The sequence below is a fragment of the Rhinoraja longicauda genome, chromosome 4 (assembly GCF_053455715.1).
Source record: "Rhinoraja longicauda isolate Sanriku21f chromosome 4, sRhiLon1.1, whole genome shotgun sequence".
Taxonomy (NCBI): Eukaryota; Metazoa; Chordata; class Chondrichthyes; order Rajiformes; family Arhynchobatidae; genus Rhinoraja; species Rhinoraja longicauda.
In genome coordinates, this window is record NC_135956.1 from 77,094,450 (window position 1) to 77,115,926 (window position 21,477).

Below are 21,477 nucleotides of genomic sequence, written 5' to 3' on the forward strand. Positions count from 1 at the left end.
ATTTGTTTCATCTATGCGGCACGGTAGCGCAGCGGTAGAGTTGCTGCTTTACAGCGAATGCAGCGCCGGAGACTCAGGTTCGATCCTGACTACGGGTGCTGCACTGTAAGGAGTTTGTACGTTCTCCCCGTGACCTGCGTGGGTTTTCTCCGAGATCTTCGGTTTCCTCCCACACTCCAAAGACGTACAGGTATGTAGGTAAATTGGCTGGGTAAATGTAAAAAATTGTCCCTAGTGGGTGTAGGATAGTGTTAATGTGCGGGGATCGCTGGGCGGCACGGACTTGGTGGGCCGAAAAGGCCTGTTTCCGGCTGTATATATATGATATGATGATGATATGCTCTCAGCAACACCAAGAAACTAAGACACTACACAACCAAACTGGAAATTCACTTCCTTAGATGTCCCTGTTTTCTATCATTGTGCTTTCTAATCACCATTCACATCTGAGGCTGGCTTCGACTACTGCCTCTGTTCCTCCCTCCCATCAAAATCTCATATCTGTCATCCTAGTTGTCTCCCAGGTATTATCCACAGCTTATTCTATCAAGCACAAGGAATGCAAAGTGGCTATAATTGCTACATAGCTGGTTTTGCCATCTGCCGCCAGATATGATTTGATTGCATCTGCCTTGGCCACATGCAGCTCATTTCTGCCCAGGCTGCCTATTGCTCTAACGTCAGGAGTGTAACAATATCTTTGAACAATGCCCCAGCTCACAGTATTGATTAAACGTCAAAAAGTGTGTCCTTGGCTGTGGAGAATTTTGAGATTCCCTGTCAATAAGTAAGGCATCATATAATGATCTATTTTCTTGTTTATCAGGATGACTTTGTCCCTCATACACAAACAGGTAATGCGAGCAACATTTAAGAAGTCGGGATATGACTGCTTTGCTCATCTGTCTGGTTGCCTGTGTCCATCTCCATCTGTCTTCACTTGTCTACATTTCTCTCGATTAGGCGACGTGACCGGCTGGCTGTATAAGTCACTGTGTTTGAATGGCTGTCTGCACCTGCCTCTAACCAATCCCTCCGATCGTACTACCAACCAACACAATGCAATGCAAGCACCATTCACTGACTCTCTCCACCTTGGCTTCTCTCTGTTACATCGTATTTAACACCACACAAGCATCACACACAACACACGTTTCGGGTCGAGAACCTTCTACGACGTTTCGAGTCGGGACCCTTCTTCTGGGTCTCGACCCGAAACGTCACCCATTCCTTCTCTCCGGACATGCTGCCGGTCCTGCTGAGTTACTTCAACGTTTTGTGTCTACCCACCTGCTATTGTCTGTCCTATTCGCATATACTGTGTTACTTTTCACACAAAGGGTGGTGGGTGTATGGAACAAGCTGCCAGAGGAGGTAGTTGAGGCTGGGACAATCCCAACGTTTAAGTTTAGTTTAGTTTAGAGATACAGCGCGGAAACAGGCCCTTTGGCCCACTGGGTCCGTGTTGACCAGCGATCCCTGCACATTAACACTATTCTACACCCACTAGGGACATTTTTTACATTTACCAAGCCAATTAACCTACAAACCTGTACGTCTAAGATTCCGTTAGACATAAGTTCAGTCTGTATCCTCTGAAAGGGTTAATAACCTCAGTAAAACAATGCAAATAGGATATTAAAGGACATTAAAATAGTGTGAAAGGAAATTAAATTCCAATAATGGTTTATTTAAACGTGGCATGATCTAAAGATCGTTTTGTCCTGGGATCACTATGTTCTGAGAATGTTATGTACCATCTGGCTGCAGTGTAGTGCAGCACATTTGGCTGACTACATGGCAAAATAGTTCACCGAGACGTCATCTCATCCACCACTGGTGCATCATGGTTACTTTTACAAAATGCACTGCTGTAACCTACTGTGGCTTCTTCAAATGCATCTTCTAAAGCCACGACCTCGGACATTAGAAGGATGAGAGCACCACTGACTCCAAGTTTCCCTTCGGTGTTCATAAGATCAGAAAGCAAAGAGTGGGGATAAATGGGTCCCTTTCAGAATGGCAGGCAGTAACTAGTGGAGTATCGCAAGGCTCGGTGCTGGGACCGCAGCTATTTACAATATACATTAATGACTTGGATGAAGGGATTAAAAGTACCATTAGCAAATTTGCAGATGATACAAAGCTGGGTGGTAGTGTGAACTGTGAGGAAGATGCTATGAGGTTGCAGGGTGACTTGGACAGGTTGTGTGAGTGGGCGGATGCATGGCAGATGCAGTTTAATGTGGATAAGTGTGAGGTTATCCACTTTGGTGGTAAGAATAGGAAGGCAGAGTGTTATCTGAATGGTGTCAAGTTAGGAACAGGGGACGTACAACGAGATTTGGGTGTCCTAGTGCATCAGTCACTGAAAGGAAGCATGCAGGTACAGCAGGCAGTGAAGAAAGCCAATGGAATGTTGGCCTTCATAACAAGAGGAGTTGAGTATAGGAGCAAAGAAGTCCTTCTGCAGTTGTACAGGGCCCTAGTGAGACCACACCTGGAATACTGTGTGCAGTTTTGGTCTCCAAATTTGAGGAAGGATATTCTTGCTATTGAGGGCGTGCAGCGTAGGTTTATTAGGTTAATTCCCGGAATGGCGGGACTTTCATATGTTGAAAGACTGGAGCGACTAGGCTTGTATAACACTGGAATTTAGAAGGATGAGAGGTGATCTTATTGAAACGTATAAGATTATTAAGGGGTTGGACACGTTAGAGGCAGGAAACATGTTCCCAATGTTGGGGGAGTCCAGAACAAGGGGCCACAGTTTAAGAATAAGGGGTAGGCAATTTAGAACTGAGATGAGGAAAAACTTTTTCAGTCAGAGGTGAATCGGTGGAATTCTCTGCCTCAGAAGGCAGTGGAGGCCAATTCTCTGAATGCATTCAAGAGAGAGCTGGATAGAGCTCTTAAGGATAGCGGAGTCAGGGGGTATGGGGAGAAGGCAGGAACGGGGTACTGATTGAGAATGATCGGCCATGATCACATTGAATGGCGGTGCTGGCTCGAAGGGCCGAATGGCCTCCTCCTGCACCTATTGTCTATTGTCTATTGTCTATCATAAGGAATAGGGGTAGAATTAGGCCCATCAAGTTTACTCCACCATTCAATCATGGCTGACATATCTCTCCCTCCAAACCCCATTCTACAGCCTTCTTCCCATAACCTCTGACATCTGTGTTGCCTAGAGTTGCACACTAACCCAACTTAACCCACAATTCTTTTTATTCACAAAATGCTGGAGTAACTCAGCAGGTCAGGCAGCATCTCGGGAGAGAAGGAATGGGTGACGTTTCGGGTCGAGACCCTTCTTCAGACTGATGTCGGGGGTGGGACAAAGGAAGGATATAGGTGGAGACAGGAAGATAGAGGGAGATCTGGGAAGGAGGAGGGGAAGGGAGGGACAGAGGAGCTATGAAGCAAAATCCGAGAGCACGTTCACCACAGAGAAATACAAGCGTTTATCAACTTCTCAAGCAGTATTAAGGATGTATAATAGATGTTGGCTTTGCAGCAAAGCCAGCAGCTTCTGAGTGAACAAAATTGTGACAATGAAATTATAATATTTTATCATCAATTCAGAGTGGTGATTTATCTAGTCGTTACCTAGATCTTCGTGTGCTCATATCATTGATCCTATTGTTATTCTTAGTATTTAAATGTCAGTGTTTTTTTTAACCTACATTTACAGTTTAGTATAGATATACTGGGTGGAAATAGTCCCTTTGGTCCACCAGGTGCGCGCTGACCATTGATCTCCATGCACTAGTTCTATGTTTTCCCAATTTCGCTTCGTACACACTCGGGGCAACTTTGACAGAAGCCAATTAACTGACACACCTGCATGTCTTTATAATGTGGGAAGAAGCCAGAACACCCAGAGAAAACCCATGCGCTCACAGGAAGAACGTACAAACTCCGCGCTGACGGCACCGGTAATCAGGATCGAACCCAGGTCACTGGCACAGTGAGGTGGCATCTCTAATGCTGCATCACTGTGCCGCCATTTGTTGAGTTGCGACTATGGCTTAGGGAAGAAAATCTGTTTGCACTAGTCCTACAATAAATGAAGTAAAATTTGGTGTCCTGAGGCAATATATTCAATAAGGATTCCTGAGACTTTGGACTTGATCTCAATAGAAATATGTCTTAATGAAGTTTTCCTCGGTGCTGTAAGAAATAGATAAACAGAGCAGAATAATCTTCTGGACTGTATAGTGACTTAGATATGAGATATCATGCGTTTATTTTAAACAAGCTATTTATATTTCGTTATGTGGATTCATCTTCTACAATTCTTTACCTACAGTCCGCCTGAGGATTCTTCCATTGAGAGGTTGGTCTGTGGGACCTTGTGAGAAGGGCTGGCCTGTGTGATGTTTACTGTCTACTTCATTTATTGGTTTTGTTTAGTTATTATTGTGATTTTGTTTCTTGTCTTAAAACCATGAAAACAAATGGGAATGGATTGGAAATTGGATGGCCAGGAAAACCCCAACTCTCAGTATCTTCCTGAGGTCCATGGAGCACCAGAGGAACAATACACAGCAGTTAGTACTGTTGCTAAACAGTTCCTGCAGTCCAAGTTCAGTCCTGACCTTGGACGATGTCGGTTTCCCTTTGACCATATGGGTTCTCCCTGGATGCTTCAGTATCCTCCTGCATTCCAAAGACTACTTCTGCTTTTGTACATTGACCTCGGGTGGGTTGGTTGCAGGAGAATTGAAGGGAATGGATGGGCAATTGAGAAAAGAGATCACAGGGAAATCAGGAGTGGAGCAGTACTGATGGGATTGCTTTGTGAGCCGTTACTATTTCAATGGGCCAAGTGGCCTCCTTCTGTTTTGTAAGAAAATATGAACATTGTCAAACAGCACTGACAGATGCTAACGTCAGGGTGAGTTGTGTCCTAGTCTCTAAGTGAAAAGTCTGATACTATTTCACAGGTTGTTTAATTCAGTTTTAATCCAAATGCTATGTATTGACTTTCATCTCTTCTAGCTTTCTTTGGGAAATACCTCAATGAATACAATGGCAGTTACATCCCACCAGGATGGCGAGAATGGGTTGGACTTATTAAGAATTCGCGCTTTTATAATTACACCCTGAGTCGGAATGGCTTTAAGGAGAAGCATGGATTTGATTATTCCAAGGTATGTAATTCATATTGTTTGTAGGTGTGACTTTTATTCTTCACTAGACGACCCGTGGACCCGTTGGGTTCCCGTTGTGATGCCAGCGATCTCAAAATGGTGATCTCACCTTGTGTATAGATTTGAACGAAACTTGATACTGCACACCGCAGGCGAATGGTGCGCAACAATTTTAGGGGCATCTTACTCACCATTCGCTTATGGTGAGCAGTATCAAGTTTCGTTCAAATTGTTGCGCTATCATGTACCGTTTTGGCTGTATTGCGGGAACATACATATATATATACAAGATGAGATCGCCATTTTGATCTAATACTTCCGTGTTCATGTCATGTTGCGTCACAACGGGAACCCAACGGGTCCACCGGTCGTCTAGATGAGATCGCCATTTTGAGATCACTATTTTGATCTAATACTTGCGTGTTCATATATCTATCTATTACTAAAAATCTCATCTAGTAGCACAACTATTTGAACAAAACTTGATACTGCACACCGCAGGCGAATGGTGAGTAAGGTGCCCCTAAAATTGTTGCGATATCGTGTACCGTTTTGGCTGTATTTCGGGATACATACAAGATGAGACGTTTAGTTATATATATAGATTTTTATTACTAATTTGAAGGTAGGTGTTCCCATCATTCAAAGCAGTCTCAGATTCCCAGGGAAAATACATGGGTAACTTGAAATTTCTGGTTGGAAAGACAGATTCAGTAAAAATAGTCATGCAGCATGAAACAAAACATGTACTGCGGTCTTCTTTAATCTGTATTGCAAACTATCTTTAACAAGATTGCCCTTTTAGAAAAGGATCAGTCTAATTCAAAACACGTTGTTGGCTTTTGCCTCGGGTTTTTTAATATCTGAAACAAGCACTTTTTTTCATAATGAAAGTACTGCATCTGGAGCAATGTACTCTTAATCGGTCATTTTCTGTGGGCAACATAACTGTTAGCCAAGGTGACCTGCTTACTTCAGAAAAGCTTACTGAGGCAAATCAGACATCCCATTTGTATTCAGTGCATTTCCATAGAAATCACCCTTGGAAGAGCATAAGGTTTGTTGTGTTATTTTTATCCCTTTCATCTCGTTATGCCTGAATAAGATTCGATTCCATTTTTGCATTGGCAATTGCCAATAAGCTCTGTGGTTAGAATTTAAAAAAGGGGAAGTGCAGTTGCTGGTTAATACACAAAAGGACACTAAGTGCCAGAGTAACTCAGAAGGTCAGGCAAAAACTCTGGGGAACATGGATAGGTGACGTTTCGGGCCGAGACCCTACTTCAGACTAATTGTGGTGGGGGGGAAATAAAGCTGGAAAAGGAAGAGGTGGGTCAAAACGTGGCAGGCAGCAGGTGGACACAGGTGAGGTTGGGGGGGGGGGGGGCACATGGTTGGGAGATAAAAGCAGAAGGTGTGAGACAGGAGTGAAGTGTTGTGGATTGCCAGAGTAGCCGTTGGTGGGTGGTGGGGGGTGGGGGGTGGGGGGGGGACAAGTAGGCGAGTCCTGGTGGGGTGCATGGAAAGTAAAGGGGGGAGGGAAGGGGGGGATTTAAGGTGGGTTAGCTAGAATGGGATAATTCCTTCAGATGGGTTGTAAGCTAATGAGTGCTTTACAAAGGAGATTAACACTGTCCTTTCCTAATTCATACCTTCAATCATGGATTTGGTGCTTAATTTGTACATTGTGAAATGCTACTAATTATAACATGAACAGATTTCCAATAATGGGCCACTTTTTCCAGAAAGTGTTTTCGGAAAATATTGGCCTAGAAATTCCTTTAGGCTTTTTTTAAAAATACAGTAAATGACGAAAGGGAATGATCCTAACACAAAACAAAGCAACAGCCAGAACATTGCAAGAAATGTTACTAGTTTAGTCTGCATATTCAGGACGAGCTGCTGCTGCTATCTGCCTTGTTAGTATAGGCAACTTGTCCAATGGAAACATTAAACTTTAACGTTGCCTGTCCATGCCCTCCAAAGATGCCGCCTGACCCGCTGAGTTACTGCAGCACTTTGTGTTTATTTAAAACTTTGGACTAAAATGATTTTATGCCAGCACTCTGTGTTCTTGTGGAGAAAGCTCTGCCACATCAAAGAATATGCACCGACACGGTTGGCTGGGTGCTCAACCCCTGTGAGCCTCTGAGTTAAAATCAATACTGATCTCATGGAAAATACATCATCGCTTCTATTTGCAGTATCAGCTAGGAGATATACACCATGGTAGTTTAGATTGACCCAAAATGCTGGAGAAACACAGCGGTTCAGACTGCTAAACTGGTTCAGACCGGTTGCTAAACACTTTAACCCCCTCCCATTCCCGCACTGACCTTTCTGTCCTGGCCCTCCTCTATTGTCAGAGGCCTAGTGCAGATTAGAGTACCACACCTCATATTTCGCTTGGGCAACTCACATCCCAGCGGTATGAACATTGACTTCTCTAACTTCAAGGAACCCTTGCTTTCCCTCTCTCTCCACCCCCCCCCCCCTTCCCAGTTCTCCAACCAGTCTGACTGTCTCCAACTACATTTTATCTGTTTGCTTTGTTGTTACCTTCCCCCAGCAAACAATGATCTATTCTACATTTTCCTTGATCTCCATTCCCGTTGTCCTGTTTTCACACCTTGCACATCCTTATCTATACACTTCCTCATCTATGGACCTCTCACTCCCCTGACATCAGTCTGAAGAAGGGTCTCGACCCGAAACATCACCTATTCCTTTTTCCCCAGAGATGCTGAGTTACTCCAGCATTTTGTGTTTATCTTCAATGTAAACCAGTATTTGCAGTTCCTTCCTACACATAATAGTTTAGTTTCAAGGATCAAGTTTTTGAATCTGGGATCTCAAATGGCTTTGTACTGGACAGGAGGGATAGTTTAACAGCAGCACCAGCTAGCTGGAGGATGAGACCTACTGTCTCTACTGCTGATGATTCATATGTGAACTTTAAGGCACAGGCAGATGAGGATGTTTGGTGGTTCAGTGTACACGCTTACATGTAATGGATCAAAGTAGGATGGACCAAAGCTCCTACTCTTGGTGTGGTCCACTCAGTAAGGAATGAATTGGTCAGTTCCTAATGACACTGCCACAGTAAAGGATGGGCAGGTTAGCTGGAGGTACATTGCTGCTGGTATTGCCAGAGCAATACAGCACTGTGTTGTTGCAAGTATTCAAATGCAATAGATGCTGGGATTCAGAATTAAAACAGAAAATGTGGAAATGCTATCTGGTCAGGTAGCACCTGTGGAGAGTAAAACAGAATGAGCCGCTTAAATCTATAAGCTTTTATCAGAATTCAAGTCAAAGTCAAACCAGGGCAGGATCTTCACAGTGAATAGTAGGACCCTGGGGAATGTTGTCGAGCAGAAGAATCTAGGAGCACAAGTGCAGTGTTCCCTGGACGTGACATCGCAAGTAGATAGGGAGGTGAGGATGTTTTTTTTTGGCATGCTAGCCTTCATCAATCATGTAATTGTTCTTGTCTTTGGTGGTAGAGGTTGTGTGTTTGAGTGTTGTCAGAGCAGCAGCAAAAATTGAGGGAATGATTGATTAGTTTTTATTTTCAGGTGTCAGATAACCAGGTTGCCTTGGTGCTAGATGCTGTCGAGTTACCAAGTGTTGCACTGATCCAAGCCAGGGGGAGTCTTCCATCAGTCTCCCAGATTTGCCTTGTGGAATGACATTGGGAGTGTGACAGGTGGCTGGTCATTTGCCACAAGATATTCACCCTCTGACCTGCTCTGTAGCCACAGTATTTATCTGATTGGTCTAATTACATTTCTGGTCAGTGTTGGCTCCCAGCATGATACTGATGGCTTATTCAGTGACAGCAATGTCATAGAATGGCAACGGTAGGCACTTACTTTCTGCTGTTGCAGGTAATTATTGCCTCAGAGCCACGTGGCATGGATGTTACCTGCCATTTATCAGTCCGAATGGCAGCTGGATCTAGCTGCATGCAGGCATGGGTTATTTTATTTCCTGACCGGTTGAAGCAACATAACTGTCTCTGGAAGATCTATTGTGGGTATTATCTACTAAGTATGTCCCTTCCTGCTCTCTCTGTTTTCTCTGTTGCTTCCCCTCATCATGAAGCCCTGTGGGCAGAGCTGGCTGACTATGGTTGTTAAAATCTGTCTGATTGAAGTGGATAGTGCCCAGAGCCAGCAAAGACGACTTAAAAGTTGGGAGTTGAGTTTAATAGCTTGAAAACAGATGCAAAAAACACTTTGATGTTAATCAGTATCCTAACAGGGGGACCTATCAGCAATTGTATTCTATTTAGTTGATCTGCACCAACAATAGTGAGGCCGAATGTTCTTCCGACCTAGCAGCACCACAAATTGGTCAGTCACAAGTTGGGGAAGACCTACAGCCACCAATCTCTAGTTCTATTAGACTGTTCTATTAGAACTTATAGAACTAATAGAACTTAGACAAGTTCTATTAGACTGCCTGGAACTGAAATCATATGTATGATATGAAAACAGAGGAATGCTAGAAAGACCTAGCAGGTCAGGCAGCATCCATGAAAAGAGAAAGAGTTAATTTTGCAGATCCGGTCTCTAACCAGAGACCGCGGGCTCCGTGATGTTAAAGTCTCGCAGGCTCCCACGGTTGGAGCCCCAAAGTCGACCCTCGACAGGGATTACAAATTCCGTAATGGTAAGTCCGCAGGCTCCCGCGATGGAGCTCCCGGTCGATCTCCAGCAAAAGCCGCCAACTCCACGATGTTAGGTCGCAGTTCAGACGGAGAAACGATAGGGAAAAAAATCGCATCTCCGTCGAGGTAAGAGATTAGAAAATGTTTCCCTCAACTTCCCCCCCACCCCACATAAAACAAGCTAAAGAACACTAAAAAAACATACATGTAACACTTATAAAACAGACACAAAGAAGGAACAGACTGTCGGAGAGGCAGCTATTGCTGGAGCCAAGTCGCTGTGGAAGTCTAAATATATTGTAATTAAACCTTAGTAGATACTTCATATGCTTCATTTTGACAGAAGGGATTCCTCTTGATTTTCAATGGTGTCAAATTCCTTAAATCTAAAATTTATAATAGCCTTAATGTTTGGCCTGCTGCCCCCCTCCTCTTCCCCTCCCCTTCCCTATGCCCCACCTGGACTTCCATCCCTTTCTCCCCTTCCACCTTTCTTCCTTCCTCCGTCTTCACAATTCACACCTTCTACCGTTACCTTGTCTTTTCATCATAGCCTTTCTCATAATAATCATCATCATTATCATAATCATACTTTATTAGCCAAGTATATTTTGCAACATACGAGGAATTTAATTTGCCACACAGTCATACCAATAAAAAGCAACAGTACACACAAAATACATTATAACACAAACATCCATCACAGTGACACCTCCACATTCCTCACTTTGATGGAAGGCAAAAAAAAGTTCAATCTCTTCCCTTCTTTGTTCTCCCGCAGTCGGGGGGCCTCGAGCCTTCCGTTGACGGGACGATCTTACTCCCATAGCCGGTGGCGTTTGGGCACTCTCGATCCCCTCCCCCACTCCCCACATAAAACAAACCAGAGAACATTAACACAAACTTTTAAAACATACTAAAAATAACAAAAAATACGAAAAAAAACAGACAGACAGTTGGCGAGGAATGGTCCAATCATTTTCCCATCAAAACCCCTGGTCACCTCTATCCACTTATCACTCGCCAGACTTTGCCCTGCCACCCTCCTTCAGCCCTCCTCCCCACTAACAATCTGTGTGAAGAATGGTCCCGACTCAAAACGACACCTATCCATGAGTTCCAGAAATGCTGCCTGACTCACTGAGTCATTCTAGCATTTTGTGTCTTTTTTGCACGAAAGACATTTTCAGCCAGCTTAATACATTTAACACTTATTTACAATAAATGCAATTGTTCTTCCCCTTATTCTGTTCTCATCTGCATATTGATGCATGGAGTTTCAATTGATCTTTCAAAATATGAATTTGATTCCTGTTATTGCACCCTTTGGTTTCTTCTGTATTGACATAGCCCATTGTGTCTCCTGTACATTTAGCTAACTATCAGAAATGCCTCATGATCATGACATTTGCTCTGTCCCTACATTGAACAAACAGATATCCACATACATTATTTACTCACTGATACCCAGTGATTTAATAAAAGCATTAATAAAAGATTGTGGCTCTCTGATACAATATCGTCATGCAATGAAAGTAGTTTGAATGTTGGGGGTTCTTGTTTATTATCACTAACCATATTCGGCCTGACCTTGGAAACACAAGGAACTGCAGTTGCTTGAATCTTGAGCAAAACAAAAAGTGCTGGAGGAACTCAGTGGATCAGGCAGTACTTGTGGAAGGAATGGACAGGCGACGTTTCACTTCAGGACCTTTCTTTGGACTGATCAGTTTGAAGAAGGTTTCCGACCCAAAATGGCGTCTGTCCATTCCCTCCACAGATGCTGCTGGACCCACTGAGTTCCTCTAGCACTGTGTTTTATACAAGATCCACTGGATTGTATTGGGCCCCAAAGAATGGGGAGTTGTCAACAATCTATTAGATTCTTGAACAAATCTGTCAGGGTTCAATTTCCTTGTACTTGTGGAATCACGATCATTCGCTTACAGTGGGAATATTATATTATAACACTGGCACCAATGCAAATGCAGTCCCAGGGCAGTTAGAAAAAGCAGCTAACATAATTGTATGAAAGTAAGATTGAACAATTAGGAAAGTAATTTACAAAAGGATATGAGGAAGCGTCACAACCCGCCACATCGTTGGTTCCTCCACGGATGCTGCCTGACCTTCTGAGTTTCTCCAGCATTTTGTGTTTTTGCTATTATTTATGTGATAGTGTATCCAGAGGCACCGCCTGTCATCACCATCAACGACTACGAACTCGATGCCGTCCATCAGTTCACGTACCTCGGCTCCACCATCACCGACAACCTCTCCTTGGACACAGAGATTGACAAGAGGATCGGGAAGGCAGCTACAACTCTCGCTCGCCTCACAACTCGAGTGTGGACCAATCCAAAACTGACAGTGAAGACAAAGATAGCAGTCTACAACGCCTGTGTCAACAGCACGCTGCTGTACGGCAGTGAGACATGGACTACATATGCCAGACTGGAGAGAAGACTCAACACCTTCCACCTTAGAAGCACCCGCCGTATCCTGGGTATATCCTGGCAAGACAGAGTGTCCAACGCCGAGATTCTGTGTCGCGTTGGCCTTCCCAGTATGTACACTCTACTCAGGCAGCGGTGGCTGGGCCATGTCCACCGCATGGAGGATGGCCGTATTCCAAAAGACATCCTCTATGGAGAGCTAACATCTGGGAGGAGAACCATCGGCCGCCCCCAGCTACATTACAAGGATGTCTGCAAGAGAGATTTGAAGGTGCTCGACATCAATGTGGAGTCCTGGGAGAGTCTTGCAGATGACCGTACAAGGTGGAGAGGTACCCTGAACCAACATCTCAAAACGGGGGAAGAGAAACTGATGAACGCAGCGCCAGACAAGCAGGCACGCAGAAAGGAGCGCAGCAACTTCAACAGACCAGAGTCCACACACAAATGTGACCTTTGCGACAGAGACTGTCACTCCCACATTGGTCTCTTCAGCCACAAGCGACACTGCTCTAGCCGAGGTGTGGAGCAAGCAGCCAACTAGGATGCATCACCCATGGTCAGCCATGACCGAGGGGGTCTAAGAGTGTATCCAGAGGCTGACTACATAACATTAGTTTGATTTTCCAATTATTCTCTTGCACTCATATTGTTTTCCATTGTATAAATTGTATAAATATTGTATAAATTATTATATTTAGCCTGCAGACTGAGACCAGCAGAAAATATTTACAAATGCATATTACTTTTTGAACTAGAATGTTATTCAAGTTTTAAAACAAGTTGAGAGGAAGTGATTACCATTTAGGCTCATCATTAATATTACTATAAACAATAGCTTTAATTGCTTTCTCTGCAGAACATAATTACAATATTAATTTCCAGAAGCCTAGTGCCTGCTGCGATCCTGGTGCTGGGGAGAAAGGACACAGCTGGTTGTCTTGTCTTTACATTAACATGTGGCATAGAGTCCAGCCTCAGGCAATAGACAATAGGTGCAGGAGTAGGCCATTCAGCCCTTCGAGCCAGCACCGCCATTCAATGTGATCATGGCTGATCACTCTCAATCAGTACCCCGTTCCTGCCTTCTCCCCATACCCCCTCACTCCGCTATCCTTAAGAGCTCTATCCAGCTCTCTCTTGAAAACATCCAACGAACTGGCCTCCACTGCCTTCTGAGGCAGAGAATTCCACACCTTCACCACTCTCTGACTGAAAAAGTTCTTCCTCATCTCCGTTCTAAATGGCCTACCCCTTATTCTTAAACTGTGGCCCCTTGTTCTGGACTCCCCCAACATTGGGAACATGTTTCCTGCCTCTAATGTGTCCAATCCCCTAATTATCTTATATGTTTCAATAAGATCCCCCCTCATCCTTCTAAATTCCAGTGTATACAAGCCCAATCGCTCCAGCCTTTCAACATACGACAGTCCCGCCATTCCGGGAATTAACCTAGTGAACCTACGCTGTACGCCCTCTATAGCAAGAATATCCTTCCTCAAATTTGGAGACCAAAACTGCACACAGTACTCCAGGTGCGGTCTCACCAGGGCCCGGTACAACTGTAGAAGGACCTCTTTGCTCCTATACTCAACTCCACTTGTTATGGTGTGGTGAATTTGCAGCTGGGAGGCTCTCTGGTAACCAGGAATCCATGATTATTCATGCCTGCAAGTGCTTGAAATTGCAGCAGTTTCTTCAGTTTATCACTGATGTTTGTATCAGAGCGAATCGTCTAGAAAGTGGCCCTCACTCCTGCTGAAGGCAATGTTGAACGGCTCATGCTATTTTGAGGCTGCTCAAGGGTTCTTGCAATGTGCTCCACACAGTCCCCGGCGTTTAATACGAGATTTAGTCAATGCTAATTTCGGGTTTCGCTTTCAGATTAAATATTCTTGTTATGTTCTGGAAATTAGACATTGCGAATGGAGTTGTCAACCCATGAGAATTCCTTTTGGCAAGATGCAATGACGTTGAAATAGGGATTTTTGTTTTGAATTTTTGCTCACAGTGCCCGACTTGTGTCCGTCAAGAGTGGGAGTCAGGAATTTGGATCCTTATCTCAATATTTTATGTCCATCAAAATTACTCGGAGGAAAATTTGAAAGGGGCACCAAATATATATATATATATATATTTTTTAAAAAGAGATACAGCGCAGAGACAGGCTCTTCGGCCCACCGGGTCCGCGCCGCCCAGCGATCCCTGCACATTAACACTATCCTACACATACTAGGGACATTTTTTTTACATTTGCCCAGCCAATTAACCTACATACCTGTACGTCTTTGGAGTGTGGGAGGAAACCGAAGATCTCGGAGAAAACACGCGCATGTCACGGGGAGAACGCACAAACTCCTTACAGTACAGCACCCGTAGTCAGGATCGAACCTGAGTCTCCGGCGCTGCATTCGCTGTAAGGCAGCAACTCTACCGCTGCGCCACCGTGCCGCCACACTTAGTCCACTTAGTGAGCTAATGCTTAATATTGTGTTATGACCATTCTAAAGAATTGAACCTATTTTTGCCACATTATGGATTTTTATGTTTTAATATAATTTAGTAATTTTCTGTAATTCTTTCATGCCGCACTAAAGAGCGGTTATTTTTTGCTCTCTTGTCTTTCAAGAGGACCTAGGGTAAATGGCTGGAAGCCACACCTTTTCCTTCCATATCTCCAGTTTCCTTCCACCCTGACTCTCAGGCTGAAGGTGGGACTCGACATTCTCAGTGCGTATATATTCATGAGGGTCACATTCCGTAGTGTTCGCAACCATCATTAACCTGTTCACTGCCAAGATTTTTTTTGTTACTATTGGCCAACCTGTGCCGGGTTTTATAGAGGTCAAGGACGACTCATCACACAGCCAATAAAATGGCACTATAAAAGCCATAAAAGGGGCACTGAACTGGTTAAACCAAGCACCCTTGCCACACATGCCCCCCCCATGGGGTGATATCATATTATATCATATCATATATATACAGCCGGAAACAGGCCTTTTCGGCCCACCAAGTCCATGCCGCCCAATGATCCCCGTACATTAACACTATCCTACACCCACTAGGGACAATTTTTACATTTACCCAGCCAATTAACCTACATACCTGTACGTCTTTGGAGTGTGGGAGGAAACCGAAGATCTCGGAGAAAACCCACGCAGGTCACGGGGAGAACGTACAAACTCCTTATAGTGCAGCACCCGTAGTCAGGATCGAACCTGAGTCTCCGGCGCTGCATTCGCTGTAAAGCAGCAACTCTACCGCTGCGCTACCGTGCCCCATTCCCTTGTTTGAGGGGCTTCTCCACCGGACTTTCCTTCTCAATGTCCCACAGCAGAAGGATCCTAGACTGTGGTCCAATCCCACAGTGCCTTGGCGTGGGCTCCACCAAGCCTCAGCGAGTCCCTCAGCACGTACCCCTGCAGTCTAGAATAAGCCAGTAGGCAACACATGATAGCTGAGCTCATTCTCAAACTTAAATAACTGTGACTTTCCCTAGTCATTAAATAACAGGGTTGTTCCCTGAGCTTTCTTCATCTTCCCTCTGCCGTGAGAGAGTTATGGCCAGACGTGCATAAATCTTGTTGATGATCTCTCCTTTGATAGCTTAATTTTCACACAAGAAAAGGTGCACTTAGGTTAAATGTATTGTAATTAATTTATTAGCCAAGTATGTAAAAAAAAAAACAAGGAATTTGATTTGCCATACAGTCATACCAAAAAAGCAACAAGACACACAGCTACATAAAAATTGACATAAACATTCATCACAGTGCACTGTGATGGAAGGCAATAACATATTATCTTTATCCCTCCTTTTCTCCCGCGGTCAGGGCAGTCGAACCATCTGCAGTCGGGGCGATCGAAGCTCCCGCAGCCGGCGATTGAAGCTCCTACGTCGGGGCGATCGAAGCTCCCATGATCGAGACGGTCGAAGCTCCTGCGGTTGGAGCTCCCGAAGTCAGTCCCTGACAAAGAGACTGCAAGCTCCACGATGTTAAGTCCGCAGGCTCCTGCGGTTGGAGCTCCCGAAGTCAGTCCCTGACAAAGAGACTGCAAGCTCCACGATGTTACGTCCGCAGGCTCCCGTGGTTGGAGCTCCCGAAGTCGATCCCCAGCAAGAGGCCGCCAGCTCCTGTATGTTAGGCCGCAGCGCGGACGGAGATATGATACGGAAAAAGTCGCATCTCCATCGAGGAAAGATTAAAAAAGTTTCCCCCACCCCCCACATAATACAAAACTAAAGATCCACTAAAACATACATTTAACAACAGACTAAAAACAACAAAAGAAGAAAAGGACGAGACAGGCCGTTGGCCAGGCTGCAGCTTTTGATTTCAAAAACCAAGTGTGAAATTTTGTTACTGTTCTTAAGTTTATTAGCAATCATCTAAATTGGAATTTTTCTTAGATCTATCAGTTGAGTTGAAAATAGACACAAAATGCTGGAGTAACTCAGGGGGCGGGACAGGCAGCATCCCTGGAGAGACGTTTCGGGTCGAGACCCTTCCTCAGAATCCCATTCCTTCTCTCCAGAGATGCTGCCTGTCCTGCTGAGTTCCTCCAGCTTTTTTGTGTCTATCTTCGGTGTAAATCAGCATCTGCATTTACTCCCAACACATTGAGTTTGAATTGATTTACATGTACTTCTGACACATCCTCGTAACTATCGCACTTCAAGTGGTAATAAGGTATAGCTGTAAAAACTACCAATAAGCATTCGGATAACATGAAGATTTTTGGATTGGACACCGAGCCTGTTCAGCTGCTCCTCTCAATCAGAGGTAAGGAAGAGCATTGGAGTTAGCGAAAGTTTAAGTTGTCCATTAACTTTTGTCTGAAATCCTGGGTCAGCCAAATTAAATATTGCAGGCTGACACGCATGAACTTTTATTCCTAAAGCCCTTGCCCTAAGTGGTCATTTTGCTCCAGTGCCTTGTCACATGATTAGTAAGGTTTTTTGTGCGTGCCAAAATTCTTTGATAAGACCTTTTTGATATTTTTAAACAATAAAATGTTTAATTTTATGTTCCGTTACTTTTAATCATAACCATTCTTTGATTTATTTTCAATGCCTACAATGCAAGCAATATGGGAACTACAAAGTCTTTTGACAATCCCAATGCTTTGGGGACAAGCTGACACTTCATTCACATTGAATTAAATGCCATTCATCTTATACGTCTGTCAGCGAATGTGCCAAGCTTCTGCTCTGCTCAAGAAGTGGTAACATCTTGTGTTGATGATGCAAACTTCACTCTCTAGTCTGATGGTTCATTCTTTCCTGGTGCCCAGCTTTCAGCCAAAGGAGGGAATATTGCCAGGAATTAACTCTAGATCTACAAATTAAAGGAGTATGTGTAGGAAGGAACTTCAGATGCTGGTTTAAACCAAAGGTAGACACAGAAACCTGGAGTAACTCAGCGGGATAGGCAGCATCTCTGGAGAGAAGGAATGGGTAATGTTGCGGGTCGAGACCCTCCTTCAGACTGAAGAAGTCTGAGTTACTCCAGCTTCAGTAACTGAATTACTACTCCAGTTTATTGTGTCTATAAATTAAAGGAACCTTGGCCAAGGGCAAAGGATCAATGCCAAGTCCATAAGGGTAATAAAGGTATTAGCCGGCCTACCTTTGCTAGTGATCCTACAGTAATGTGCAAAGTGTTGTTCACTCGTTTGTTGCATTGTGGGTTAAAATCTATATTTGCCCAATGTGCTTCCTTTTCATAACAGCAAACATCATCAAACAAATAGCTTACCATCTGAGGACTGGAGTTGATTTTAATAGCTCCCGGTGGACAGGCAAGGCATAGCAATGTGCCAGGTGGCATTTTTTACACACTGCCCAAATTTCCTTATCCCTTGCATTCAGTGCAATGGGAAATCAGGCAAAGTGTACACCAGGAGCCCGGTCTGCTACCGCCACCTGGTGAGAACAATGGAAAGATGCCAGCAGCTGGTCATTTAAACCATGCCCGCTCATCCATTCAGAAAACTGCTCAGCTTCTGCCATCTGCTCCAGAGTTAACTTCTCTGCTGTCTGAAAGACAAGTTGAGATGTAGCATGTGGAAAAATAATGTTGTGGCTAATGATGTTCATTGACCCAGACTTGGCCGGCAGTCTCCTGACAGTTGCTGGTGTGCTGGTAGGTTTTGACAATGGGTGAGCTCCCCTGATGGGTCCAGCAACAAAGCAGGAGCTTGCTGAGATTTACCAGCATTTGCAGTGGGGAATGTACACCCAGCTAGAGCCAGTGATTGCAGAAAATGGGATGCGTGAGAGATTTGAATGAAAGATACAGCATGGAAACTGGCCCTTTGGCCCACTGAGTCCGCGCCAATAGACAATAAACAATAGGTGCAGGAGGAGTCCATTCGGCCCTTCGAGCCAGCACCGCCATTCAATGTGATCATGGCTGATCATTCTCAATCAGTACCCCGTACCTGCCTTCTCCCCATACCCCCTGACTCCGCTATCCTTAAGAGCTCTATCCAGCTCTCTCTTGAATGCATTCAGAGAATTGGCCTCCACTGCCTTCTGAGGCAGAGAATTCCACAGATTCACAACTCTCTGACTGAAAAAACCATCACTCTCCTGTCGCACTAGTTCTATGTTATCCCACTCTAGCATCCACTCCCTGCACACTAGAGGCAATTTATAAAGGCCAAGTAACCTACTGACCCGTCCTTTGGGATGTAGGAGGAAACGAGAGCACACGGAGGAAGCCCAAGCAGTCACAGGGAGAACATACAAACAGGAGCCGAGGTCAGGATCGAACCTGTGTCTCTGGCGCTGTAAGGCAGCAGCTCTACTACCTGCACTATTGTGCTGCGGCATTCTCGTCGTCATTGTCAAACGTTTGAATTCAAAGTGTTGCTGAACTGGCAGATATCGTCAGATAGGGCCAATGGATGAATGGCGCGGGAGCAGTTAGGAGGTGGGACTGGAAGAGTTCAGGCTTGTGAAGAATGAAAGAAAGGCAGAGAGCAGTTTGGTGGGAATAAGATCGGAGGAAGGCTTGTTTCATGGTCAAGGTAAGCTTGCAGAACATTAGGAAAGAGTTTAGAGGATTTGGAGGAGACATGGGCTCGATCCAGACCTCTGGTCCTGTTTTCACTGTTCTTGCATTTGTAGTTGCCTGACCCCTCTGAGTTCCTCCAGAAGTTTGCTTTTTGTTCAATTACCAAATATATTTTATGTTTGAATAGTTCAACAGGTCCCTCAATCCTATTTTGAAATGTGTGGGAAATTTCACCGTGTGAGATATGTAATATGTAAGCGTTAGCATAGTCTTGTTTATTTTTATCTTAGTGGGCTGCATTCTGATGGAGTACAATTAAATGTTTACTTGTGATCTACTTTTGATATTTAATATTATATCTGACTTGCTCTTTTTATCATGATGTCAGCTGATGATATCTTTGTTTAAGCAGAACAAATCCAATAATAAGCCTAAGAACAGGAGCAGGTTGACCACATAAATTGTACATTGTTTGAGCTTAATAGATTCACCAGATAGCCTGTTCTTGACATTGTAATATTTGGCCAGGTTGTTACTCTATAGCACATCTGAACATCCTTTGCTGACCCCCATCCCCTCACAGCGTTTTATTATAATTCACCTTTGAAGCACACTGTATTAATGCCCAAAATGTTGAAATTATAAAGAAGGAAATGAGGCTTGTTCCATCTGATCCCAACTCAATCCCAACACCATCTGCACTGCAGATAGACACAAAAAGCTGGAGAGGCAGCATCCCTGGAGAGAAGGAATGGGTGACGTTTCAGATCTCGACCCGGAACGTCACCCATTCCTTCTCCCCAAAGATGCTGCCCGTCCGCTGAGTTACTCCAGCATTTTGTGTCTGTCTTTGGTGTAAACCAGCATCTGCAGTTCCTTCACCATCAAATCCTACACACCATCTGCACTGAGATATTTTGCTGCATGTCCATGAAGAAGATCACTGATATCAGTTACTTTCCTGCCTTGTCCTCACACCCATCCCTCTATTTCTCTTTCTTCTCTCTGCAAAGCAGCCACAGCCAGACATAGAAACAGCTTTTTTTCCACGAGTAGTAGTTCTACTCAATAACCAAAGTCTGTAGTCTCTTTTTTGCTCTGGTTTATTTTCACCCACATGTTTAGACCGTAGTGTTGTATCCTTATTGTTTTGATGTGGTTATAATAATAATAATGCATTACATTTATATAGCGCTTTTCAAACACTCAAAGACGCTTTACAGGTTATGCTTTATTCTTAATTGTTAACTGTATGTTTGTGTTGTCATTTGTGAGCGGAGCACCAAGGCACATTCCTTGTATTATGCACATACATGGCCAATAAAATTATTCATTCATTCATTCTTGTAATATGTCCTGGCAAGTATCTCTTCATTGACCTGACTTGATAAACCTTCACACTCATTCTTCTTGCACCTCTTTTATCTCACCTCTCTCTTCCCCTCATCGTCCCTCTCCTATTGTCCCCCAATGTGCTTCACCACGCTGACCTTTCTTGCCTAAGTGTTCCTCCTGATCTACATTCTGTGAATAGAATCACGTGAACGAGAGCATAAAAGAGATCAGTGATTACTGAGGTTGAAATCTGACACCCATATGGATTTGACATTGTTATTGATATATCAAGTTTGGGTTTCCTGGTAACCTGTCAAGCATTGACTCTAATTCACAGAAAACACATTTTCTATCCAATCACATGCACATCACTTTACAACACAGGAGGCTAGTCAGCCCATCAGTTCTATACTGGTCCCATCACTTCCATTCCCCACTTATTTCCAAGTGATCTCAAGAGTTGTAGATGTGGCCCAGTCCATCACACAAACCAAACTCCCCACCACTGACTCTGTCTACATTTCACATAATCAAAGACGTCCCACTCTAGTCATTCCTTCTCCCTGCTCCCATTGGGCAAAACCTGCAGAAACTTGAAAACACGCGCCAACAGAGTCAGAAAAGTTTCTTCCGCTCTGCTATCAAACTTCTGAACAGTCCTTCCATAAGTCAGGAAACTGTCTGATTCCCCTCTACCCCATCTATGCACTACAATGCTGAGAACTATATTCTGCACTTGGTATCTTCCCCTTTGCCCTACCTATTGTACTTGAGTTTGACTTCATTGTATTTATGTATAGTGTTATCTGATCTGACCGGGTAGCATGCAA

At 44.1% G+C, this 21,477-nt stretch overlaps 1 protein-coding gene across 1 annotated transcript in view; it reads left to right on the forward strand.

The window, feature by feature from the left end:
• LOC144592897 (extracellular sulfatase Sulf-1-like) overlaps window positions 1–21,477 on the forward strand; it is a 156,827-nt gene that overhangs the window by 107,831 nt on the left and 27,519 nt on the right. The window contains exon 5 of the mRNA XM_078398127.1: window positions 5,005–5,156. Within this exon, the coding sequence (XP_078254253.1) occupies window positions 5,005–5,156 (152 nt within the window). The remainder of the gene's footprint in view (window positions 1–5,004; window positions 5,157–21,477) is intronic.